At 35.2% G+C, this 18663-nt stretch overlaps 1 protein-coding gene across 2 annotated transcripts in view; it reads right to left on the reverse strand.

Annotated features, from left to right (window-relative positions):
• The window catches only part of EXOC2 (exocyst complex component 2), a 130350-nt gene that overhangs the window by 18699 nt on the left and 92988 nt on the right, over positions 1 to 18663 (reverse strand). Inside the window, exons 23-24 of one of the 2 annotated variants that reach the window (XM_042806647.1) lie at positions 18516 to 18657; positions 10638 to 10789 (exon numbers count right to left, since the gene is read on the reverse strand). In XM_042806647.1, the coding sequence (XP_042662581.1) occupies positions 10737 to 10789; positions 18516 to 18657 (195 nt within the window). In that variant the 3' untranslated portion in view covers positions 10638 to 10736. Of the gene's footprint in view, positions 1 to 10637; positions 10790 to 18515; positions 18658 to 18663 lie in introns of those variants that run through there. The other variant, XM_042806646.1, reaches the window with a different exon arrangement.

Raw genomic sequence — 18663 nt, forward strand, 5'->3', positions numbered from 1 at the left:
CAGAATTTCACTTTTCAATTTAACCTAACCCATAACTTCCGACTAAAATCAAGTAATCTCTTTTTGAAAACTAAAAATATAAACAGGTAAGACAGAATGGGTGGGAGGGGGAAGAGGCACTAAAAAGTGAAACATTGTCTGAGGTCGCAGCAGGTCAGCAGACTAGTCAGCACTGTCTGCATGCAGAAGTTGCTGGAAGAATTTGAAAAAAAATAAATATCTGTGCAGACATGCCTCGGCACCCAAATTTTAATTTAAGAGATCTACAGACTAGCTCCATATTTCCCATATTTGCAGATGACTGCCTGACACCTCCCAGAGCATGATGAAGCTCTATCTATCAACTACCTTATCCCAAAAAATGAACAAGAGGCAGCACAGAATAAAAGTGAAAATTAAAATGAACACCAAAATATTTTTATTTTTAGTATGCAGCATTCCAAATAAACATGACTTATAATATACCTTACATGTGAAGTATTTCAGAGACTCAGGCTATAGAACTATGAAGCATGTATAGCAAAAAATGTTTTGCATCATGTTGGTATTGTAAAATTATTTGGAATAAATTTATTTATTGACTCTTTCAGAGCACTTAAGTTGAATTTGGAAAAAACAAACAACAAGCAATTTGGATTTAGAATTAAGTTTCCAAGATGACATGAAAGAAGACGGTGTCATCTACTACTCATGAGGACCAAGAACATGCCTGAGGCTACGTTAAATGCATTTGAATAAAGATGTTGTCCCCCCAAACTATTTAGAAATCTAACATTTATAATTAGGGAAAATTTAAGGTGACTGACAGTCTGTTTAATTCAAACGTTGGAATTAACTGAAATAATTAAAATGCCATTATGAATGAAAACTGTATGTTTTTAGAAAAACAAATTGTATTTGCCTCATTAGAAAATGCTATAAATCATTTAACGTTTCTGGAAAATAATTTTAAAAGCTAGCTACTATTTTCAATTACTATAGTGAATGCAATATCTCATTTATAAAACTAGGGCTTTAATTTTCAAGAATCCTATACTTTTCAGGGTAGTCTCCTAACCGTGGAACAGACAGAAACCTAACTTGTTTGCAGACACGAGCCTTTGATGAACTGCAGCACTGGTACATGACTATGTCGTGCTATTTTACTGAAGCGCCCCCACCCACACAGTGATATCATCTGACACCACGCAGATGTTTAAAAAAAAAAAAAGTAAAAAAATAAAAAGTAGAGGTGTGACTTGGAATTTCCCCATGGACATAAAGCTCTTCAAAGATGGTTGATAGGAAATCAGCTTCAAATACTGGTGCTACCAGTGGCCTGTTTTCTAAATTAAGATAGCTAGAGAAGCCTGTTTGTTTCTTTCTAATTACTAAAAATGCATTTGCTATTATGCTTTGCTGTCTGTCCTGGATAAAAACATTTCTAGAAAACTGTTTGTAGAATGCTAAGAGCAGAACACTGGTATCTGGCAGCAACGCTACAAATAGAAGAATTCTACCAGGTCATAGACTTTACCAACACTTAAACTGCTTTATTAATTTATTATATTCACTCCTCATTTTGACTCACAAATCATTTTCAAGTTAATTTTAAAAGAACCTAATAATTAGTAGCTGTCAAAAAACAGATAACATTCTTTTCATTTAGTTTCAGCTTCCATTTAGTTGTTGCTTCTGCTTTGCCCAAAGAAATATGGACCCCACCGCTTAAGAGAATTAAACGGACATCATCATGTTCAGTAAATTCCTTACTTCACAGTAAGATTTATGCAGTCTGTTTAATAATACTATTCTTACTATCTTCAAACATGATTATATACATTTTAAAAAATATGTGCATAGTATATTAACAAATAAATGTAGCCCCATGTAAAAGCAAGGGTAAAGTTGGAAGACAGTAATCAAATTACAGCATACACAGACTTAAACGCATTCATATGATACACTTGAAGCAACTGAAATGTCACACAACTGTTCCAATGTTATTAAAGCAGAAAAAAAAAACACTTAAAGGCAGGGACTCTAGAACCTCATTTGAATTTAACCACGAATGTAAAATTTTTCACTAGGCCACTTCCTGCTATTGCTGGAAACATTCCCTCCTTTAAACAGAGATGGATTTCAAGGTACTGTACTTGGTGTTGTTTTGAGAGTATATTCAGAAGAAAATGTGAACGTGTAGGCAAACTGGAAACTCTCTGGAGAGATTACCCACTTATTTAACCACATTTCCTGTTTTTTAACCCGTTTGTCCTAAGTCAGTCCTTAGACTAGTGACAAAAATAGATACAAGTGTGCTATAAATAGCTCATTAGCAGGTCTTTCTTGGTAAAACTGAAAATGTTTTGATAAATCTATTGTTCTTACTAGCTCCATACTAATTAAACTGTGAACCAGATCAATGTTTCTTTGAAATTCTTCTCTACGTAGCTTATGGTAATTATATATATACAGCACCTCAGGAATCAGAGAAAAAGTTATAAGAAACAATAGTAACCTAAAAAATAGCTATTAATAAATGGAGATTTAATGAAAAAATTACTGGTAATCTGTGTGGGAAAGTGCTTTTACAAAGCACAGGTCCGAAGCAAAGGACAGAGCCTGATTGCTGAGAGTCAGAACCTAGCTAAATATTCTGAGACCTGAAGGCCAGGAGTGCTACAGAATTGAATTAGTTGCCTTGCTCATATTTTCTGCCATGAGACTACACTGATGTAACACAGCAAGTATCACTTGAAGGACTTGACACAAGTAGCCACAAAACTACTTTCCAAAAACATTAAACATGAAGGCTTTCAAGACTTACATTACTTGTAGTTTTGGAACTATTTTAATTCAAGAAACAGAAATTATGTAATGACGTTCAAAGAACCTGAAAGTTTCTGTGTTTCAGCTGGCTTGGAGCAGCAAGAGCTCTAAAGACTGCCAATTCTGCGATTAATACCTTTGTCTGTGCATGAACTTCAGTCTATAAGAGAACATGCAGAGAATAATACCGGTTCTGTGTCCTTGCGCATAGCCCAAACTAAGATGTCTTTAAAAAAAAGAAGCTGCTGAGGCTGTTCAGAACTTTCTGCTACTTCACCCAAACTGCCAGAAGGATTTGAGAGACAGTTGAAGAAGGGTTGCAATCCAAATACTTGCTGCTTTCTGATCCTTACCATGGACATTAAAATCTACTGCTTCTTGGGACAGAATATAATTTGCTTTATCATTAAGAGGATAAGGAACAAAACCTGTGAAAGCCAAAGACTACAACAGGAAATGCGAAGCCCAGTAGTGCTTCACTTGTGAAGAGGAGATGTTTGCTAGCATCTAATACTTAAAAAATGTGCAAGCAGCTGAAGGCCAATTTGATATGTAGGCATTTTCTCAGGAGAGTTTTGTTAAGAGATGGATTTACTTGAATTTCTTCCATCAAACCCAGTAGCAAAGTGTAAAGGGCCTTTTACCAAACCAGACCTGAAGGTCATGAGCAAAGGATGCTGCACTCCATGCTGTTAATTGAACCATAAAGACTCTCAAATTACATAATTATTGCAGAGTAAGACAAACTTCAACTCATTAATCTGGTAACAAGAAATGTCAATGGCAAAATAATAAAAAAAAAAAAAATCAAACCCCTCTAAACCAATCAAAACCCCTCTGCACCAATGTTAAAAAAAATAAAAAGAAAAATCAATTGGACATTGGAGCTCACAGTCATCCATACCTCTTCATCTAATCATACACAGGCATCAACTCACCAAAATCACCACATGTAAAAAAAATGCACCAATGACCTTTAACTGAGACCAGTACTTGAGATGTATGACCCACAGAAACTTCTTTTTGTTGTCATTTAAGTATTAACAGCATTGTCTCTAACATCAGTTACAGACATTAAACGGTGCTCTACATGCACAGTTGCCCCATCAATGTGGGGTCATAATATATGCACACAAATGTGAGACAGAATAAGAATGCAAACACTTCACAGCCAACAGCGTGCTGCCCTACAGATTTAGCAGCACCTCAAAAAAAAAAAAATCTTACTATTTCTACTGCAGCGTTAACAGTGTTGAGGCTGTTGAGTCTTTTTTAATTGAAATTAAGTGGCTATACATGTTCAATTTAAGGGGAAACAGCTGATAGTTGAGATTAAGTAGCTGGTTTGAGGTAGAAAAAAAAAATTGCACTACAAGAAAGACATTTTACCCAACTACAACATTGCATATACTATCCAAAACAAAACCATTGTTCTCACTGAGTGGGAAAAATAGGTTCTGAAGAATGAAATTTATGTGCGAGATTCTTAGATACAACAAACCCTCCTTCTTGTCATGAACATGAATACATGTAAGCATGCCTCAGTGTTACCTGAACCTTTTCTACCAGTAATTCATTAGCTGTAGGATGGATTCTTAAGCAAATAGTGTTTCATTCTCCCCAAGAAAAATTTCTTAAATTTTTAACAAATTCCCTCCCTCTGCCCCCCATTACTTTCAGCATATAATACACACACTCTTGTGTATATAAGTTCTATTATCACTAAATTTCCATTATAAGAACAATTTTAATGCTGGAGGATTTTCTTTTGATAAAGTAGAGGGTGTTAATAACTAATAAGATGTTGAAAAATCATCAGGGCACATGTCCCTTGCATGATTAGGTTCCCAGCGATTTTAGCAGATTTTAAGGCAGGACTGAGATCCTTCTATGTATATCCAAGACATCAGGACATTGGGCAGAGTGGGAAATTAATGGCTATTTTCTGGTCACAGCACATTCTTAAGTTCCCAGTGTCTGTGAGCAAGAGAAACACTGAGGTAAGACACAATACTGCATGTAAGAGGGGATGAACTGCTTCGTGTGTATAGATATATATTTGATATATATTTGACATATTTTCAAAAAAGCCATCTGCATCAACAGTTTTCTCATGAAATAAAGCTAGAGCACGCTGACCAAAACTGCTCTGCTGCTTAAAAGCTCCCTGTTTTTTTTCAGATTTCAGAAAAATAGAGAAACTGTGGAACAAAGCAGCGGGTGGGTGGTAAACATACTAGAGTATCATCATCCTGTAAAACTAATACCTACATTCTTCTGAAGCCTTGTACTCATACTGTTTCCAATACTGTACCCTGTTTGTCATTTACCTAAAGTATTTTCCAAATTCTTCACAAGTGAGACACTTAGGAAAAAAGCAACCAATTGTGCCTCTTCACAATTTGACATAGATTTCCAAAAGCCTGAGTGCGATAAATCACCGTATTTGGTGGCCCTTGCCAATCCCAGACACATCTCTCAGTTTACAGACATTCAGGTTAATGCCCAGTCACACATCCAGTGGTGTCAGTGGGTGCTCAAGTCAGCAACACAGACTAAGCTCTTCACATTGTCCCCAGATATCCCAATACAGGAGGATTTACATAATAGCAAGAAGCGTCAATTTAAAAAAGATGTATTTCATAGATAAAAGAGGGTGGCTATATATGCACCATAAAGATACAGAATGACCAATTCAATGGGAAAAGCAAGTCACTTCTCTAATTGTAAGTTACACTAAAAATCAACATCTCTATCAAAACTGAGAACAGTCGATTCCAAAAATCTCAAGCAATATTTCCTTTCATTACCACAAACCAAGCATAGTCTGCAAGAATATTCATTTATTTCTTTCAAACACATCATTTTTAAGGCACCCTGAAGGTGTCCTTTCATGATTTTATAAAACCTGAAATTATTAAAACCTTTCAAAACATAGACTCACTCAGGAAACTGTGGGTTCTTCTCATAATTCCTGAAGTCGCTGGTACTGTAATAATAGCTTGTCATATGCAAAGTGACAGCAATTTCATAAATGAAGAATGGGCTTAGAGATATACTATGTTTATGAATTTACTTTGGTTGTCACTCAAATATTATTATTATAAAAAAGGAGAAAACTAAAGACAACTGATCCAAAAGAGACCAATTTCACAAAGAAAGCATTGGGAACAATATAGACATTAATAACTTTAGTGTCCAGTTATGTCCTGCATCTGTCTAACCTTCAAGCTACAGAAAAAAAACCTTTAGTCACTAGTGAAACATGTCCTGTGTTTATTAGTGACTTAAGACAGATATACTTTGGTAAGTAAAAGAAAAGGCAAACATGGCAAAAGGAAGTAGAGTATGGAATTTTAAAAAGATTATTTTTTCTAAGAAACTTTAAAAGTGGTGCTTTGAGCAAAAAGATTACTACCAGCAATAAGATAGGAAATTCTCCTGTCTTTTATTGTATAGTTTTTAGTACAATTAATGATTATTTTTTTTTAAGTTTCTATTTCTATTGAATTATAACAGAAATACGATGATAACAAGCAGGCATTACAGATATAATATAAAAACCTAGTACTTTTGGAACCTTATTCTGCAAAGGTCTGTGAATGTTCTTAACTCAAAAAATGCAAGCAGTCACCTCACTGAAAGAAACCACAGGACTGGCTGTTAATATTTTCACATACTTTCTTCCAAATTGCTTTGTGTACTATTTGGGGATACACAGAATTTTAATTTTTCTTTAGTAAAGAAATTGAGCAATTTGGCAACCAAATTAAAGTCAGGATATTAGCTTACAAGCAAATATTAATAGGTAGAGTATTTTGCAGGCACGGTGGAAGTATCAAGTCATGGGAAAGATCTGACTGAAGAAAGTGACCTTGGTTACAGATATGGTGGATTTTTTGGAAGACACAGTAGGAGGTCATGCTCTACTTCATTTCATCAAATTCTCAAATTTGAGTTCTGTGGTAAAGTCTAAGTGGTTTGTTTGTTTTTCTTTTTTTCTTCCCTCCCCCCCCCCCCCCCCCCCCCCCCCCGCCCCCGATTTGCGATTTGGTAACTTGCAGTGACCTTGAAGATGTAGTCATCATCTTGACTTTCAGCCAGTCCTTACTTCTACCAATGTGCGTATTTAAAACTGCACCATGTACTGCAGTCAAATGCATGTAAGTCAGCAAATCAGTAATAAATACAGCAATATACTTTAAATTTATGGCAAAAAATGCCATAAACTGAATTACACATAGAAGTTAATTTATCTGTCTGTTTAAATAAGCAGTGAATCAGAAACAGACCACAGCAGCTTTTAGAGATGTTGCTGCAGTAAAAAACCAAAACCAAGCAACAATCCAACCAAAAAATCCCTTACTGATGTCTGCTCTGCTAGGAAAAAAAGAAAAAAAGAGATAAAAAAAATTGTTTCAAGGCATGTAGAGTATTCAGTCAGACCACATATTTTTATCCTGTTTATTACAGTGAAGGTGAGAACTTGCACTGGCTTCCTAGCTCATAGTTTTTCACTAACAAGTTTCACTGAATCCCTACAGCATTTTGAAAAGGGCATGGTTTTGAAATTAAGAATGTCTTTGCATGACCTGAACAATAGATCCTTAAAACTGTTTAAGTCCCAAATTAACATTTGGAAGCTATCTGGTCTCAGGAGTGACCCACAATAACTGGAAAGCTTAAGATTTTTCACAGTTCAAAGTAAAGGCTTTTAATAATTCTGAATTACTTCAACTGCTGAACAAGTCCAACACTATAATTTCATCCACACATCAATAAAGTTTAAGTGTTTCATTAAATTTAAATTGCTATTCGTTGTGTAAAGAAATTTTAAGCTAATGAAATACTTTTTATTACAAAGGATCTGCTGTACTGTTATAAGTTTATCATATTTTCCCACTTAAAAAGTAAGAGTTCAAGGGCTTGATAACTTGGCTACAGAGAGAATAAGGTCCAGGCTGAATTTTGTATAGAAATGTTGTATAGAAAGCTGAGACTTTTTGTTACACTAAAATTTTCAATTCCAAAACACATGCACACCCTGGACAGAAGGTGTTACTGAAGCACTGAGCAGACAGCTATTTTCCCACTCTGTTAGTTTAGCTATCCAGTGGTAAGGTACATCTTGGAGATTGCATTTTCATCAGTGTTTTTAAAATGTTAGTAACTACAGCATCTTTAACTACTGTGCACATTCAAGGATTATAAAATAATAATTTTTATCACTCCTCTTTGATCTTGAGTTTGGTATTGCTTTATGCTTGACCATATACCCCTTATGTAACATTTCAAACCATAACCAAGAATGTGAACTGAGCAGTGGGCTACTAAGGGCACCAAGGCTTTTGGACCTCCCTGGATCAGTTGTCTGGGTGCAAACCCCGGGCCTTTTAAGATGATTCTCTGCGTCTGTGCAAGTGCTACAGGAGGTACTGTAACACTATGCTTTGCATGGCTCTTGACGAATCCCCATCACAAGACACTAAGCATCTTTATAAGGGGGGAAAACACACTGTTATGGATTGCTTCTAACTAGTACCTACATGCTAAGTGTTAAGACAACAAAACCATTCTCTAAGCACAACAGTGTGAATTATAGGAACCATACAGGCAGTTCCCTGCACAAGCAGGTCTGGCAATTTTGATACAGCTGGGTTTACTTCGACCAATAGCAAAGTTTTAACTTGGGACTTTCCATTTAAATATCACACACAAAACTCTGATCTTTTATATTTTGAGCTAGAGGACTATGAATTAGCTATAAACAGCAGCAGACAAACCCAATACCACAGTTCAGGACTACAGGTAATTTTACTTTTCATGTGACTGACTTTCCCCACTCCACTTGTTTCATTACACCTCCGTTTGTTAAATACTGCCACAGAAACTACCTTGAGCATTACCAAGATAATAAAAATCTAGTTTCTAAGGGTAATGATTGAAGGAGCAGTCTAACACTAAGCCCACTCAAAGACCTCATTCATAACGAAGGTTTTAATTTTTTTTTTGGCTTATAATCAGACTAGTAATCAAATAAGAACAAATAATAGTAACAGTAAGTATTGACTTGGAGTTCTAAGTTTCTGGCTTTTTTATACTACGATCTTGTATTTCCCTCACCTCCCTGGTCTTCAAGTTCTGACTCCCAAACCCATCTTAAGTATCACTGAGTTATTCCTCCCCCACCCTTCCATCGCTACACACTTACTCAACCTGCAAACCCAAACTGCCAGTGCTCCAAAATTGTTTCCTGCCTCATTCCAGTAACATTGGGGCACCCAAAGTAATCAGTAAACCAAACAGTAAACTTTAAGATGGCATTTGTGCCTATCAAATGAAAAGTAAAGATGAAAGCATTCACCATTCCAGCAAGTTAGACCCCTGAGTATCGTTTTATTGATGACACGATTTATTACTACCTATGTTTTACTGAAGGGGTTGGGGCAGTACAAAACTTGTGTGCGTATCCCCTCATTCATGCATGTAATAAGGAGTGCTGGAAGAAGAAAAAATGATGCTTGACCTTTCTCCTCTATGCATTATCATTGATTCCAATCTCTGATTTTCTACTTTAAGCAATGCAGAAATCAGATGCTATTACCAAAGACCATCATAAAAATACTAAATAATATTAAAATAGCCTTTTTTTTTTTTTCTCAAAGACTGTGCTTGATGATCTAAAAAAATATTTAGGTTTCCTTGTAACAAAACAAAACAAGATTGTTGATATTAACACATGTCCATTCAGAGGTGGACTTTGAACTAACCCTGCATGAACTAGAAAATGATGAACTGACAAGTTGCCCAGGTAAAGATCAAACTGGTCTTTGAAATGCCAAACTGGAGACAAGTATGGTATGATTTTCTACAACGGGCTAGACAACAAGAGACTTCTGAGTTGTCAGACATTGCTGGTAAGTAAATCCTCTGGAGCTGCGATAACTGTCATCTCATTTAGGTATTAGAGTGACTTCTAATACCATCAGTTAGAAAGGGCATGTGAACAGACACAGTTCTCAAGCCACAAGACCAGGATACAGTCTGACCAAGGAATCACAGCAAGACTTCTTTTTAGAGATACAAGGCTTTTGTGCTCATGCTCTTCCCATCCTTCAAGCTATGTAAATGCAGCCTGCCTTAAGTTTACAAAATTTTCAGACGAGAAAGATTTTTTCTCTATCATATTATTTCCCATTTTAAAATACATCCTGCTTTGCATAGGCAATTTACAAATTTGCTCAGCACTTAATTTTGCAATTTGAAAAGAATGCAGGTTTTCCAACTTCTAATGAAAAATGCTGAAGATGAAGTGGTTTTGGAACTTAGCAGTCTTTAGCAAAGCACAGACAGAAATACCACAAGGTATTGCAGGAATAGGTTTTGACAGGTAAAGCCAAAGAGAAACTGGGAGAGATATGGAAGACAGTCTAGTAAACAACTACTAGTAGGCTTAATAGGGGAAAATGCTATAAAGTAGAACAGTGAGTGAAGGCAGATATGTGCAAAGCAAGAGGAAGCATAAGAAATAAATAGTTAAGTTGCAGATGAACTTCTACTGCATGCTTGTACATGTGAAGTCCAGAGTCCGCTGAGACCCGCCAACAAGAAACTTGATTGAAAACAAGCAGCAGAAAATCTTGCATGCAAGAAGTGTGTGGAAGCACAAGAAAATATATAATAAAGTCTACATGCAAGTGCAACTCAGTATGTGGCAGGTAGGGACTGGAAAAATGCAATGTCTCTCCAGGGCAGTTTCTACTGGTATTTCTATAATAGTCCAAACTACAGGAAGCTGGAGAAAAAGTTCCTTTTCCTGTTCTCATCTTTTGTAGCTGTTTCCAAGGACAGAAAGGGTACAATGTCCATTCCATTTCATCAGCTAGAATGATCCTTAATACTTGTAAGTCAGACACCAGTGTAATACGTTAAAGAAATCTCACTGTTGTCAGAAGTGAGAAATTTAATGAAACTTGAATGCCTGAAAGTGAAATTGAAGAAAAATCTGAGGTTAAAATGAAGTTACACAAATGAAGGTATTTTGAAACATGCAGTGAAATTTGTGCTTATATTTCAAGCAGCAAATTATTTTTTTTTTTTACGAAATTAAAGTCTGAATGACAAAATGACAATTTACTAATGTGTGTTGCAAACGCAGTTTGAATGAAAAAAAGTTTATTTGAACTCGATTACTTAGAGTACTATGTATAAGAACACTCCAGTGTTTCAAAAAGTTTCTCCAAATGCAGAACACACCAGCACATATACATAGCTGTTTCTTCAAATGCTGATTCCCTTTTGTGCAGCCCTGTCTTTATGTGGTCTCCCCTTCACCCATACCCCCTTCACACATCATAGATGAGCTTGCTGCAGCTCAGTTCTTCCAGGCTGTTGAAGAGACCTAGCTATACTTTATACTCATCTGTTGGAAAAAAAAAAAAAAAAAAAAAAAATCACTTTGCTGCTGCAGTTGCTAGCAATTAAAGCTAAGTGTTCCCTTTTCAGTAACCAAATTTGGCACTCTCACCAATGCTGAACACCCAGTGCACTCTAAACTGCAACCTGAGAATGATGCAAGAATGCGCCGGTGTGTGAGACATGTAAGGCTTCAGCCTCTACCCTCTCCTCCTTCTACCCCAGTACCTAGATGAAAATAACTAGCTAGTGGAATATATCTGTGACTCACGAACAGTTAAACAACTACCATTTTGTAACAAAAAAAGCACAATTGACAAGTCCTTTAGCAACTTTATTTGCCAATGCAGAACATTTTTTTTTCTAAAATACTATGGCATTCATTTTTTATATGCAACAGAACTCCATAAGCATCATTGTTTTCTTCCTGTTCACATACGAAGACTAACTAGTACATTATATCCCTGCAACAAAATAGCAGAATTTGGCCTTACTAAAGCATGAAAAAACAGAAAATTCCTAAACACAGGACATCAATAGTTTGAGATCTGGTGGAGTTCAGAATCATCTACATTTAGTAAGATAATTCTGAAGCCATCCATTTGAAGTGTTAGAAGAAAACTAAAGGGTTACAGAGATTTCAGAGCAAACTATTTTGCACATTTCAGTCAAAATGTAATTGCTTATTAAAAAAAAAAAAAAAAAAACAACAAATTTTCTACTATATCCAAATGTTTTTAAGATGTAAATGCACTTGTCATCTTTGATGTAAGCAGGGTGCTGGTGCCCCAAATTAAACAAAAGAAGAAAAGTTAAGGTTGACAAGTATGATGCTGTGTAACTACAAATTAAATATGCCTTTTGATATTTCATTTTTAACTGTTGAGTACCTTTTCATCAGGCTATTGCCATTAGAAGTTTTTTACAGGATTTTTAAATTAGACAAATAACAAATAAGAGATGTGACAAGTATATAAAATCTGATTTAGTAGATGATGCACTTAATCTTTTACTGTAAGAGTGGCATTTGATATATTTGAAATGTTTCAAACAATGCTCTCTTAACATGCCAAATAAGAAATTTGTGTTTACTATATACAATTTATGCCAAGTACAGAATGAATATCTGAAACACACAATCAGCTTTCAGTTGAAAGTGCAAAATCACCTGAAACTTTCAATGCAATGTGAAATTTTAAATACTGCAAAAAGAAAAAGGAAGCAACTCCCAAAAGAGAAAAAAGCAACCAAAAGCCGCCCAGTATCTGACAACACCAGTGAAACACAGTTGAAATATATTTCAAAAAGATTGCTTAGACTAGCCTCTGCAACTCTGTATGCTGTGGAGTGAATGTTGGCTAGACTGCACAGCAGTCAGCAGTTCAATAATTTATTAAGAGATCACCATATCTGAATTCTTCAGAAAAATAAATGAAAGAGACCTTTAGTCTCAAATTTATGTAGTAGTTGTATATGTAAACAAATGAAATATAATTGAACTTGGCACATTATTAAAAATAATTTGACATTTGTATGCAAAAGTTCACATGAATAATCTAAAAGATTGAATGCCCATATACTACAATTCCTTTTGCTTGTACTGCACAAACTTCAATGCACAGAACTCTTATTTATCCAAATTCAGAGTAACACAACCACCTTGCTCACCCTCCAAAAGACTATAGGCTTGGAACCCAAAAGAGATTAGCGTCTATTTTTGTCAGGTGACTAAAACAAAATATATGCATTTAAAATAGAATTTAAAAACCCCAACACAACACAATCTAGTACCAAAATAGAAGAAAATAGAAGAACGAACACAAATGAAAAAAACCTTTGTATGCTGAACTAGCAAATTGACTAGCATACACAAAAAAAAAAAAATCTAAAAACATACCCGGCAGCTGATTAACATTATGTTTCCCATTATTCCTTTCATCTCTTAATTCTGTTAATACTGTACATTAAATTAGAACAATGTTTCAAATAACAAAAAAAAAACCAAACTAGATTTCATTGTTCCTGCATGTTAAAATTGAAGTCTTTGTTGTAAAGACTCAAAGTCAACACTGAGATTAAAATGAAAATGTGAATGAAAGTTATTTATTTACAATAAATCCAATTAAGTTAATAATACTGCCTTCTAACACCAGCAGTCGCACCTTAGATCAAAATAAAGGGGCAAATGTATAATTACATTGTACACAAGTTCTTTTTGACATTCAGAACTTCCATATTGAAAAGAGCATGTATGTTGAAAAACTAAACGATAAAAGTTTTAGCACATAAGCTAAATTAAAATTTACCTTATGCAAACACTTTGCCCTTCCTTATGTTTAAAACTGTAACAAAAACCATATGTATAAGTAAATATCTGATAATTACAGGACAACTGCTTAAGTGAGCAGGACATATGCTTTTTCCACTCTGACAGAAACACGGTACAAAACTTTAGTATTACTTATTTTTCAAAGCTTGCTCAGAAGGAAGGCTTCTTAATTTCATTCTAATTTCTTCTTCAGAACTGTTCATTTATTGCAGTTCCTCTCATTCTTCTATTTCCCCATGAATTATATGATGCAAGGAAATACTGTCCCCCATACTTAGACAGATAACTGCAAAGTTGCCAATGACAAAGACTGTCAAGTTTTTTGGATAAGATTTTTCTGAATATTTTATACATTACAAGACTTTAGGTAGTCAAATTAAACATGAATGTTCAAACTGACAGGAGTCAAAGAAGGCATTTTAAAGATAAAGATAAAACTGCTTAAGTGAGTTATTAATATGACATAGAAAACCCTGCAGAGGCAGGGACAGAATCCTGCCTCCACTTTTTCCCCCTCCCAGGTTATGCCTCACTCACTTCTCAAAATCTGTAACAGCTGAGAATAAATTTTTGCCTGTAACAGCTCCACTTAATATAAAACCCAGTTTTATCTCCAAAATAGTCTCAATTTCATGAAGCAATTCAAGTATGCCCACGTGGGAAAAAATGTTATTATTTGAAGATTGGATTATACTTGATTGCCTTTGTGCATTTTTTTTTTCTGTACATGATTTTTACTGACATTGAAAAGAAAGCAAACAAAAACACAGAGTGGAAACCAGAATATTCTCCTACTGGTCTATATGGCTCAACAACAGAATTGGCACATACATACATATAACTTCTGTACAGTAGATTTATACAGATTTGAATCATTTGGCTGATATTGTACTTGACCTTGACTTTTGTAGCCTTGACACTAAAAAACAAAACATTGATGGGATTGGCAAGGCAAAACTTTTAGGTTGTTGTTTCCCAGTGGTACTGCCTACGTATCGCTCACAGCACTGCCTGTAGTGTTACTATAAGCATATAGTAATATATACATTACTTCTGCCAGCTGTGCAAAGAAAGTGATCAGTAATATTAATAGGCTGTCATCTCTGGAAGACAAAAGTGCAAGACTGAGGGGATTTCTTCAATTATACTGCAGCTTCTGGTAAGCTCACTGATCGAGTATCAGATCTCTCCACCCTTTTATTTGCACTTCAGGTCTGTCTCTTGTTTGTATAATCCATTTCTGTATTAATTCTATTTCTAAATCCTACCCTAAATTTATGTTTCTATCTTGCTCATCCAGTCCTGTTTTATCCCCTGTTCCCCCTTTTGCTCCTGGCCTGATACCAGTCTTCATCAGAAGCCTTTTGTTCCAGTTTGCTACCTCCCTTGCAGTTAACCTTATTTTCTACCAGCATTGGTATCCTGCCCATGAACAATTCAATCTGCCCAGAAGCATTATCTTCTAGATAGTCCAGATCAGGAATCCTCTGCATTTTATTCAGGCTTCCAGTTTCTTCATTATGCTTGGTAACAGCAGGGGGAGCATCAAGAAAAGAATACTTGCTCATGATTGACCAGTACAATTGTCCAAAAATAGCTGCAGACTTGAAGCTCTGGGCTGGACTAGCAACACAGAAAATTAATCATCAGAAAATTATCAATATTATACCTAACTAATTCCTGATTATTTTCATACTCACATTTTTTCCAAAATGTCCTTTATAAAGGATATATCCATTGCATCAACATGCCCCCGCTCTGGTCAAATTTTTAATTGCCAGATGGTATGCTTGGAAGTTTTAGACTGTATCAGGGAAATTACTTGCCTTTTACCTTACATTTAAATATGGGCAAACTGATGCCTTTGCCCTCTTCTTTCCTTTCAAAAGAAGAACGGTTCTTGTAAAAATTCACCTTTTTACTATCACTAGTACTATTTGAAAGCTAATGCAGAAATACCACATAAAAAAACCTTCAGGTCAAACTATTATGTCTTGGCAATCAGGCATAGTTGTATCCACTAATGAACATGAGTAACTTTAATTATGCAACACAACTCATCACTGATAGTACCAACTCAGGAACACAACTGAGGCCTAAATATTTTGCCTTGTCAAAGCCATTAACTTTTTTTCTGTTTTAAAATTAAGGCTACAGAAATCGAGATCTGAACCAGGCAAGTGACTCAAATCAAATCTTTAAATTTTGCAGTCATAAAGATTTCTGAAGAACAGATCATTTCTACTATACAAATAATTTTTTTTCCTCAGTAAATCAATGTGTGATCTTTAACAAACCTCTGAGTGAACTCTGTGTTTGACCTATCCCTATATGCTGTTTTAGTTCATCTGTATGCTATTCTAATTTAATAAAATAGATACATTCTATGCTCTACTTGGAGTTGAATTCTAAAGTACAGCTTTGTTTGGTTTGGGTTTTTCTAAGAGAAAACTGAAAAGATATTATGTCTACTGCAGTACCAACTGCACCTTTTGGATTACATGAGGGCATGTTTTCTCAACTATAATCTTGTTCTACAATTTAGTATTGTTTGTGAATACTAGTTTCTTGGAAAAAATAAATTATATGACTGCTGGGTGATTTACTTTTTTGACAGAATACTGAAAAAAATCAGATTCTCATATGCCCCATGAAGGGTTTTGGTTTTTTGTTTTTTGTTTTTTTTTTTTTTTTTCCAGTCCTTTTCAATATTGAAGTTTAGCTACCTCCTCCAAGAGAAAGCCTTTCCCAGTCACTTACTAATTTTATCTTCAGAGCACAAAGTGTTTTCAGGGTCAACTAATCATTGCTATAAGCAGACAAACTGAAGGTACTCAAGTTACTCTTTGTCCTGGTTTCAGCTGGGATAGACTTAATTTTCCTCCTAGTAGCTGGTACAGTGCTGTGTTTTGGATTTAGGATGAGAATAAGGTTGGTAACACATTGATGTTTTAGTTGTTGCTGTGCAGTGTTTACACTAAGTCAATGACTTAAGCTTCTCACCCCACCCCATCAGCAATTGGCTGGGGATGCACAAGAAGTTGGGAGGGGACACAGCTGGGACAGCTGACCCCAACTGACCAACAGGATAATTCCACACCACGTGGCACCATGCTCAGCATATAACGCTGAGGGGAGAGCTGGCTTGGGGGTCACTGCTCAGGAACAGGCTGGGCATTGGTTAGATGGTCGTGAGCAATTTTTTTCGTTTGCATCATCTGTTTTTTCTTGGGTTTTATTGGTGTCTCATCGATATTTTCCTTTTCATTACAATTTTTATTTTTTTTTTTTTAATTTCAATTATTAAACTGTTCTTATCTCAACCCATGCGTCTGCTTACTCTGACCCTTCCGATGCTCTTCCCCACCCTACTGGGGAGGAGTGAGGGAGCAGCAGGTGGTGCTTAGCTGCCAACTGGGGTGAAACCATGACACATTTATACCTATAGTCAACAGGGTACATTTGACAGAATTTATCCATCAGATAGTTCATTAAGGTGGAGAAGCATGGAAGATATTACTGTATGTTCCTTCTTAACGTGTCTAGCTTGGGGATTAACAAAAAAATGCAAACAACTGTTCACTACTTCAAATTGGCAGCTCTTGGCCAACACTATGATATGTAACCCTGAAGAGAAGTCTCTTAATATTCACCATCTTCACCCCAATTTTCGCCAAAAAGTTGCAGAGAAAGTACATAAAACCAACAATAAACTGGACAACAAGCAGACTAAGGCACACCTCTAATAGAAATTCAGTATTTCCTTTAAATGAAAAAAATACTACAGAATAATCCTAAAGGCAACGTGAGTCTAGTAAAAATCTGTCACTACTTATTTCTCTTTGTCTTTGTTAGCTGGTGGGAATGAAAACATGACAAGAAAAACCATACTTCAAACATGATGAGAAGTTATGTATTATTCAGATATAAACTTTAATGTGCAAGATTAAAACTTATTTTCACTATAAACTGTATTAGAGCACCTATTCTGAGCACAAAAGTAGTCACAAAAGATGAGACACTCTTCTCTAAAGTAATAAACCCTAAGATCTTTGTGTTTTTAAGGCCCAGTGAGCAAGCACTGCAGCTCTTGATTCACATAATACAAGGCTGCTTCTTGCAATTACTTCCCTATCAAATTTTAAAGTAACACAATATTTCTACTAAGTTTGCCATATACAACTCCATGAAACAATCAAAACAAGTAACTACAAATTGTTATGTCAATCATTGATTTACTGAAAATTAGTATAAGATCACCTTCAAAATGGCATGTATTATGTTACTGCAACTAATTTCTACTTGCTATTAACCAATCATTCACGTGATAAGTGATTTAGATAAATTAGTTTTAGATATGACAAATTAGATGTTCAAAGGACCTAAATGTTAAGATGTGCACAGCATCCACTAAAAAAAGAGACAAACTCATTTGTATTATGCTTCCTTAAAACAGAGGCTCCTAAAGCATCTAAATAATGACTAACATCTCAGTCATTCTAAATACCTTATACCTGCCCTTCTTTGATGGTTTAACATTCTTTGCTGAACTACTGTTATAGTACGTATTTTCTCATAATTTTACCTTTCCAGAACTGTAATTACATCTATTACAAAAGTAGCCAGATTCTCTGGAAAACTCCCAAACAATCTCAATGAATTTCATAAGGAAAGAGCAAAGATGTCTTTTATAATATTTTCTATTATATATAAGCAATGAAGCAAGATAATCACAAAAAACAAGTATTAAAGATATTATCAATGATAAAAGCTGCTTTAATCATTTGGAGGTATTTGAAAAATGAATTAGGAATTAAGTAAAGTCTGTGAGAAAGAACTTATAATAAGAACTTGTCAAAAGTTAAAAACACAGACTAGAAAAAAGTTTTTAATTTTACAGTATATTTTAGCTCCCATCAATCACTGTTAAAATAATTTCAGAGTTTAATAAGCAGATATTTACCTGCTGGAACAAGACAATCTTTCCAATCAAAATATCCTGCATAAATGCCAGGTTCTAATGACCCAACTATCGGATCTGCCTTGAATTCAATGTACATTTCAAACAGTCTTTGATCCAGCTCTTTCAAGGATTCCATACTAACCTAAAA

Source organism: Tyto alba, unplaced genomic scaffold (genome assembly GCF_018691265.1).
Source record: "Tyto alba isolate M040663 unplaced genomic scaffold, T.alba_DEE_v4.0 Super-Scaffold_48, whole genome shotgun sequence".
Taxonomy (NCBI): domain Eukaryota; kingdom Metazoa; phylum Chordata; class Aves; order Strigiformes; family Tytonidae; genus Tyto; species Tyto alba.